This window comes from Danio rerio, chromosome 21, assembly GCF_049306965.1.
Source record: "Danio rerio strain Tuebingen ecotype United States chromosome 21, GRCz12tu, whole genome shotgun sequence".
In the NCBI taxonomy this organism is placed as follows: domain Eukaryota; kingdom Metazoa; phylum Chordata; class Actinopteri; order Cypriniformes; family Danionidae; genus Danio; species Danio rerio.
Window position 1 is genome coordinate 24,351,071 of NC_133196.1, and position 9,195 is coordinate 24,360,265.

General features: G+C 33.9%; 1 protein-coding gene across 1 annotated transcript; it reads left to right on the top strand.

Annotated features, from left to right (window-relative positions):
• Positions 1 to 372: 372 nt before the first annotated feature.
• alg8 (ALG8 alpha-1,3-glucosyltransferase) lies at positions 373 to 8,968 on the top strand. The gene is given in 13 exon segments (NM_001017647.1): positions 373 to 519; positions 717 to 795; positions 1,697 to 1,890; positions 2,248 to 2,354; positions 2,467 to 2,534; positions 2,688 to 2,814; positions 2,905 to 3,008; positions 6,036 to 6,156; positions 6,316 to 6,455; positions 7,947 to 8,086; positions 8,182 to 8,279; positions 8,357 to 8,429; positions 8,527 to 8,968. Coding segments are annotated over 13 exon segments (1,575 nt in total). The 5' UTR covers positions 373 to 430; the 3' UTR covers positions 8,762 to 8,968.
• Positions 8,969 to 9,195: the final 227 nt, after the last annotated feature.

The window sequence follows — 9,195 nt, forward strand, 5'->3', positions numbered from 1 at the left end:
AGGGGTTAAATAAAACCATATTCTTGAAACAAATCATTAGCCCTCTCACTCTTTATTATTGTAAATCCCCTACATAATTATTTTTTAAAGACAATCAACTGAGAAGCTGTTTTCAAATTTTTGCATTTACGAATGAAGAATTAAAGTAAAATAAGTAAACAATTTGCTGTTAAGTCATCATGTTGCACGTTGTTCACATGTGCTCCAAATTTGTTCCAAATAAAAGAAAACATTGAAATATATTGTTTTATAGTTTCCCACATCTTTAATGAACAAATGTCTTTACGAAACTCAAATAGGTTGATATTATTAAAAAAGTTCTGCTTATGTCTTATGTGAGCCGCCAAGCGCCCCTTAACGGAGAACAGTTTCATTGCAACACGGTAGTTCCACTCGAAGGCTGTATTTTTCCTTTCTCCAGCAGACTGTCATGGCGGCGTCCATGACTAACGACCAGAGCTGGTTTTTTGCTCTGGCACTCGGAGTTTCATTTCTGAAATGTCTCCTGATAAATGCATAGTAAGTGAAGTCATCTCACAACATGTACATTTTCTTTCATTTGATTAACACATTTAAAGTTGTGTTCAGTGTAGTAAGAATGAGGAAATAGCCAAGATTCATTCATTCTGTTCTCATTTACAGAAGTGGAAAACACTCACATAATGTAAAGCTGTTTTGTATAAAATTGTCATTTTTAAAACTTTTTTGTATTTCAGTCACTCTACGGATTTTGAAGTGCATAGGAACTGGCTCGCCCTGACTCACAGTCTGCCAGTCTCTCAGTGGTATTATGAGGTAGTCAGATTGCATGTTTTTTTTTTCTTATGCAAAATATCTTTCTTTCTTTCTACTATTAGTATTAATACTATTACGCTCACTTGCCACTTTATTAGGTACACCATGCTGTGACCAGTATGAACCATTTTGGTTTGCCTTCAGAGTTAACGTACTTTATGACGGATTTTAAGGTTCAGACAGGTGCTGGAAACATTTCCCTATGTTTACATGACAGCAACACACATATTTATCAACTTTATACTATTATTTTTTACAACAAATTCTGAACATACAAGTGAAACGTTTCTGCATAAAAAAGACTAATTTGACCATCAATTTGGTCTTTTCCCAGTCTATCATTGTTCTGTTTTAGTGAGCGCATGTAAACTGTGACCTCAGTTTATTTGTGTCCCTGCTGTGAACTTTTTCTGCTGCTGTAGCTCGTCTACTTCAAGGTTTGACATTTTGATTACAGATGCTGTTCTGCAGATGTTGGTTATTACCAGGCACTAGTGGTTTTTTGAGATACTTTTACTCTTCTGCCTGCTCGACCAATTTAGTCATTTTCCTCAAATATCTGGAGTTAATCAACATATCACACAGACACACTTTAGTTTTTTTCTATTAAGCAGTTTCTAAATACCAGCTTATCTGCATCCAACAACAATTCCCTACTCAAAACATTAGTTAAATCACAGCTCGTCTCCATTCTGATGCTCAGTTTAAAATTCAGTATATCATTTTGACCACATTTACATGCCTAAATGCATTAAATTGCTGCAATGTGATTGGCTGATATTTCGTTATATAGATATTTGTGTTGAACATAGTTGAATAGATGTACCTAATAAAGTGGCCATAAATAACAAACTAAATAAAACTAAGTCTTATTTTTGTGGTTTAATCTTTATTTTTACAGGCTACATCTGAGTGGACGTTGGATTATCCTCCTCTGTTTGCTTGGTTTGAATATGGACTTTCTCATATTGCCCGATTTTTTGATAAGGAGATGCTGGTTGTTGAAAATCTGAATTATGCAAGTCCAGCAACAGTCCTTTTTCAAAGGCTTTCAGTCATCGTGACCGATGCAGTCTTGTTTTATGCAGTTAAAGAGTATGTTCTGTCTACATGCTACACACTTAAGTATTATTACCTTTTCACAAACCACCATTTTCTTTTTTTATTAAAGGATATGGTAACATTGTAATGTAAGGTGATCTAGTTATACATGTTCCGTGCAGTTACTTTAGTAATTACAATGTATTATGCATAATTGCATGTAATTAAACCTAACCTAGATTCTAACAGCAACCATGTAGTAATTGCATGTAACTACTCAGTACTTAAATGAAAAAATAAAGTGTAACTATATCTCCTTAAATAAAGTCTAACAAAAGATTTTTTTTAAACAGACAATTTTAGAGATAGTTTACATTGAATTTTATTTGTTTTATTTTTGTAATATTTTAGATGTTGCAAATGTTTGCGAGAAGACAAAGGAAAAGACCTTCTGGGAAAGCCATCTTTCATCCTGACGGTGTTGTTGTTGTGGAACTTTGGTCTTCTAATTGTTGATCGTATCCTTTGAGACTTTGCTCATTAATGAGTTCAGTCATGCATTTCCTGCTGTGGCTCAGACCTGTCTTTTCTCTTACCTGAAATTAATTTCACTTGACTGATTTGCTGCAGATATTCATTTCCAGTATAACGGCTTCCTGTTTGGAGTTCTTCTCCTGTCAATAGCAAGGCATTTACAGGTATTGGCTGTATTTTTTTTTAATCAGTAAGCCTTCAAAATAGGAAAACTGAAGTTTGTTAAATACATTTTAAACACCATGTATTGTAATAAAACTTTATTTAAAATATTTGGAAAGTTTGCTTCAATAGGTTTTTTTTGTGTATGTTGACAGAACAGACACTTAGAGGGAGCCTTGCTGTTTTCAATACTTTTAAACTTGAAGCATATATATCTATACATTGCACCTGCATACGGTATCTTTCTGCTAAGATGTTTTTGTTTCACCCAGAGCAATCCAGGTAATTTATTTTATGCTTTTTCTCCATAATTAATAAAAGTAAATTAATAAAAAATGTTTATCATCATAAAAAAATATTTTTTTTTCCTAGATGGGTCTTTGTCATGGAGAAGTTTCAGTGTCTTGCGACTTGTAGCACTTGGAACTATTGTCTTGTCTACTTTTGCTGTGTCAATCGGACCCTTTCTTGCACTGGTTTGTTAATCACACACACACACACACACACACACACACACACACACACACACACACACACACACACACATACACACACACACACATATATATATATATATATATATATATATATATGTATATATGGGGTATAAATAATTTTGGGCTTGACTGTGTGTGTGTGTGTGGATATGAATGTATATATATATATATATTAGGGATGTAACGGTATCAGAATTTCACGGTACGGTAATACCTCGGTATCAATGTCACGGTACGGTATTTATTAAATCATTTACAGGAAAAAACAAAACTTATGAAAATACTCCAAAAAAGTGCCAAAAGTGTCAATGACATACAAATTAGCCATCTATCTGTAAGCTTTGAAACAGGAACTTCAATTTTAATAACAAAAAAAATATTAAACCATGTAAAAAAAAAATAAAGTTTTTAATTTAGTATTGTTGAAAACTCATTACATTCAACATTTAATCACTCACTCACTTAGATAGAGATGGGTTTAAAGGAAAATTATCATATAAATATAATCTGGTAAAAGCTGGTATCTGGGCATTTACAATGTCCCCTGCAACAGAAAAAAAACCCTCTCATTTGGGACTGATGTTTCTGGGACAAGAGAGATATGACTTATATGACTTATTTCTCGAGCGCCGAAAACGGAGCGTTTTGGAAACGCTGGACAGGCCGTTTCATTCTGAAACGCTGCTGCTCCGTCTCAGTGTGGATGGGGAAAGACGGAGACATCTGAAAACGTAGGCGGGGCTGCAAACGTTCGCCTATCTGATTGGGGCTTTTCCTCAATATTAAGTAGCCCACACACAGTTCAGTCTCGCATCCTCTTCTTGTAAGTTAAGACTTCGCAAGTTTGATCAAGGCTGCAGTCTCCCCCTTCTCAGTTTGATATGGAAAACATACCGAGGACACGCGTAAATCTTCAAAGGGAACAGTGTACTTTATAACTTCATTCACATCACCTTGGCTACGTTGTTTCACTTTCTCAACAATAAAATGTAAACATGATTTAAGGAACTGCCTATTTCCTTTTTAATATTAGAAAACTTAACAGACAGCAGAAATGTTGAGGCGCCGTGCTGCATATATGAGCGTCATCTTCACTGTGTGGATATTTATAACAAAACGGAGCCTATAACAACTGCCTCCTTTCAATTTCAGTGAAAATACGAAACGCACCCTCTCTTTTGCTGAATATCAGTTTTAATAATCGATAATTATAAAAGTATAGCATACAATAAGTTTATACATTGTAGGAAATAAAGGCAAGCGATCAGTCAATGTACCTGGATTAATCATTAACTTATCTTTGCGCTTAACCAAAACATGTTACCCGTGAACAAGTAACTTAATAGATTCCAATGACCAAAGTCAGGGAATTGGCCTATGTCATTAGATAAAGACAACAACATGAATGAAATATCACGTTTAGCAAATATAGTGAGATTAGATCCAGCGGGAGATGCTTGATGAGCAGTCCGACAAGCAGAGCTCTCATCTGGGTAAAAATGCTGGAGCGCTTGCCCGAGAGTGTCTGTGGTCACGTGATGTGCGTTTTCAGCGTTTTGGTGTGGACGGAGAGCTGTTCAGAAACGCTGGGAAAAACGCGAGTGTGGACGCGGATCGTTTTCATTCTACAACGCCGTTATAAAACTAAAACGCACTAGTGTAAACGGGGCCTTAGAGTTTTACAGCTCTTTTTGATCCCCGCTTCTAGCAGCACACTCCATTTCCGCATTACTGGATCTGTAGCGACAACAGACCGCAGGGGATGATGGGAATTGTAGTTTTCGCTACCTCCCGTTCGCTTCATTCGCCTGAGCAAATTTTCTCAGAAGACCTATAGTTTTACCGAGTCATGCGACTTCGGTAATATCGAAAAAAATTAATATTACGGTATTTACAATACCGTTACATCCCTAATATATATATATATATATATATATATATATATATATATGTGTATATGTGTGTGTGTGTGTTTTCCCATTTAATTATTTAGCTAGTTAATTTGTTAAAATAAAAGTTATGTATAATTACTAATTATTTTAAAAGGTATTTGAAATTGTATATTATATTATAAATGTTATTGGTTAGACTTTATTTTGATGGTCCATTTGAGTATCAGTAGACTGTCTGTTTAATACCTCCTGATACTAAGTCTTCAACAGACTTTTAACTGACTATGAGAAACTTTACACCTCCACCTAACAGTCTACTTATAATCTAGTGAGAATTAGTTGGCAATGTAACTTAAATCCAGCAAACGGACCATCAAAATAAAGTGTAACTGCGATATTTAAAAAATAATTTATAGTTACTAAACCTTTTTTTTGTGGAATAAAGGGTTCTGTGTTTGTTAATGGTTAAATTTTAATCTTTCTATTTTCTGTAATTTCTTATTAATAAAGATAGCAACTGTATAAAAAATAGCAAAAATATAAAGATGTTAATTTGCCTAGAGTGAATCTAAATAACAGTAAACATTGACACTCAGGAATAGTTTGCTTCTGTCATGACAGAAATTAATTTGAAATAATAAAACTTTTTATTTTAAATTTGTAATAAGTGACAATATCATAGAGTGTGGTGTTATTTATAATCAAACAACTAAAGCCTTGATGAGCATAAAATATTTCAGTAACGCTTTACAATAAGGTTGTATTAGTCAATGTTAGTTAATGTATTTACTAACATAAACAATTCACAATGCATTCATTACAGTATTAATTCATGTTAGATAACATTAGTTAATGAAAATGTTGTAGTTCATTGTTAGTTCCTGTTAACTCATGGGGCATTAACTAATGCTAATAAGCATGATTTGAACTATGATTAATACATGCTGTTCTTAGTAAATACATTAACTAACATTAACTAATGACATCTTATTGTAAAGTGTGACCAAGATTTCTTTCAAAATCTTATAAACCTTACAAAATCTCATCAAGTTATCAGTATTTTTAAGTTTTCTATTTGTCACAGTTACTCACTTATTCATTTTTATCTACCTAGGGTCAGCTTCCGCAGGTCCTATCAAGACTCTTCCCTTTCAAGCGCGGTCTGTGTCATGCATACTGGGCACCAAACATCTGGGCACTTTACAACATAGCAGATAAAGCTTTATCCATCCTTGGTATGTTCAGTAATTGTGGGTTTACTGTAAAACCACATAAACAGTATATAGAATCAGCTAATTGTATTACGTATTATTGTATTATTGATATGTAATATCACATATTATAAATGTCTTGCCACTTTTTTAACACTGATCAGTACTAATTCATTTATCCAGGTGTGAAATTCAAACTGCTCGACATGAACAAACTTCCTAAAGCCTCAATGACTGGTGGTTTGGTTCAGGAGTTTCAGCACTCTGTTCTTCCCTCCGTCTCTCCTTTAGCAACACTCATTTGCACATTGCTGTCAATATTGGTGAGCACTTCTGAATCTTTTATTTGATTGTCATAATTTAATATTTGCACATCTAGATTTGTGACACTTGTTGCAAAGTACAAGTATATAAAATGTTGCAGTTTTTGAGTCAGAATAATAGATTTTTATTTCATGCATGACATTTTTACAATATTAAAATCATGTTCCATGCAGATATGTTGTACATTTCCCACTGCAAATATATATCCACCGCACATACACAAGTGTAATTATGTTCATTATTATTAGCAACCTGTACATATATTCATTCATTCATTGTAAATCACTGATCATTGTTAATACAACCTGCATATAATGTTCATAGTAAATCCATCTGTAAATATTACCTAATAGTTTTTCTATAATTGCACTATATAACTTATACCCATATGCTGCATTAGCTGTTACTGCACATCTGGTTAGACCTAAACTGCATTTCAACAAACAAACTTTGCATCAGGGCCCCCGCAATCCAAAGACATGTGGTACAGGTGAATTGGGTAGGCTAAATTGTCTGTAGTGTAGGAGTGTGTGCATGTGTGTGTGTGGATGTTTCCCAGAAATGGGTTGCGGCTGGAAGGGCATCCGCTGCGTAAAAACGTGCTGGATAAGTTGGCAGTTTATTCCGCTGTGGTGACTAAAATGAATGAATGAACTTTGCATCAATGGAAAGCTTATTTATAGGTGATGTATAAATATTAATATCCAAAGATTTAATTTTACTTTTATGGTTTTGGGGTCCAATGACGGGTTGCCAGGTTTTCGACACAAAACTAACCCTAATGGTCTATCAAAAATAGCTCAATAATATCAAAACACAAAATTAATATATGCCTTACAAATGGTTTCTTTAACTAAATAACTGTTTATTCGTAATTATACAGATTCTGTTTTTGATTCCTTATATTAGCATTGTGTTTCTTAAGTCGAGTAAAAAAATTTACTCTGGCGGAAGTGAAGCACAAACTTATGAGATGTTGTAGCTATTTAAATTGCCATTTTTTTCCAAGAATGAACATAAAACATAAACATAGAATAAACATTTAAAATGTTAATAAAATTTTCAATTAATTAATTTAGATTTCATATACTTATGCAATTTATATTTAGAACAATCCTAGAAATTCCTAAATTCCTGCCTAATTGTTACCATTAAGCGAAAACAGGCACGCACACACCTTTAACACCCCTGGACCTCACAAAAGTGTGATTACGTTTTATCATCCTAGCACAGTTTTTAATCATTGGTGGAATATAAATTTGGTAATAAGAAATATTTAATTAAAATGTATCAGGACACCCATATAAATATAATTTATGCAATACATCATACATTTAAACCATGGATTAAAAAAAAAAAACACATGTCAAGTGGTAAAAAGTTGCCTATATTCGCAGAAAAATTGCATACATGGCAACCCTGATCCATGGTCACATTTGCATTCATAGACTATGATGATTGTTCAGTTTTTGACTCTTTCTCTCTCGCAGCCTGCTCTTTTCAAGTTATGGCACAGACCTAACGGAACAAGAGGATTCTTGCGCTGCCTTGTCGTCTGTGCTCTTGGATCTTTCATGTTTGGTTGGCATGTACATGAAAAAGCCATTTTGATGGTCATACTGCCCTTAAGGTGATTTAATTTTGTTTTGTCTGATGGTATTCTTACATTAGCATGTTCTGCTAGCGGCCCACTCTCAAAAATGTTTTTCTTGTTTCCTTGTTCAGTTTGCTCGCTGTGGAGAGTAGAGAAGATGCCAGGACTTTTCTAATCCTCAGTATAACGGGTCATTATTCCCTGTTTCCGCTCCTCTTCACAACTCAAGGTATGCCCTATTCAGAAATGCTCACTGTAAGCCTTTTCAAGTCACTGATTGTAACTCCTTTTCATTCTTAATTCCAGAGTTACCCATCAAACTCTTCCTCATGTTGCTGTTTACAATCTTCAGTGTCACTTCTCTGAAAATGCTCTTCAGGTCAGTATTTAAAAAGAGTTTACTGGATTTTTTTATTGGGTGTTTATTCGATTGATTGATTTTAATTTGATATTACATTCTTCATTCAATAATTCAGGAAAGGCGGTAGTTTGTTGAATCCACTGGAGTCAATGTATCTCTTGGGCCTGATTCCTCTTGAGCTTGTCTGTGAGTTTATTTACCCGCTGACGGTTTGGCAGAAGACGTTCCCCTTCCTCCCTCTGATGCTCACCTCGCTTTATTGTGCACTGGGAGTGACGTATGCCTTCATCAGACTCTATATCTCAATGCTGACAAGCTCAGACACTGCTAAAAAGGTAAAAAGTCAGTGAATCGTGTGATTTGAGGATGTACTTTCTTAGGAATTGTTTATTTCTGTTAAATCGGACAGAAATGTTTCAATGGACCAAGATGAATGATTCGTTTGTGGGATTCGAGTATGTCAGTACTCAGTTGTTTGTTACTTTATATGATGTGTAGTCTATGGATACAAATGCTTATTTTTGAAGACATTTCTATAAATTTGTTGGGTTGATAAACATGCCTATGACTTGCAATTTTATTATTATTAGGGCTGGGTGAAATGGCTAAAATAATATATTCATAATTGATCTTTTAAATATCCCAATATCCGATGATATAATCTAAATAATAAAATTACTAGTTTTTGTATATTTTAATGACTTTCTTATTCAGCGTTTTTAAACACCTTTGTAATTTTATAAATCTGTTTAGCTTTCTTTTTCTTTTAATATATTAATATTAT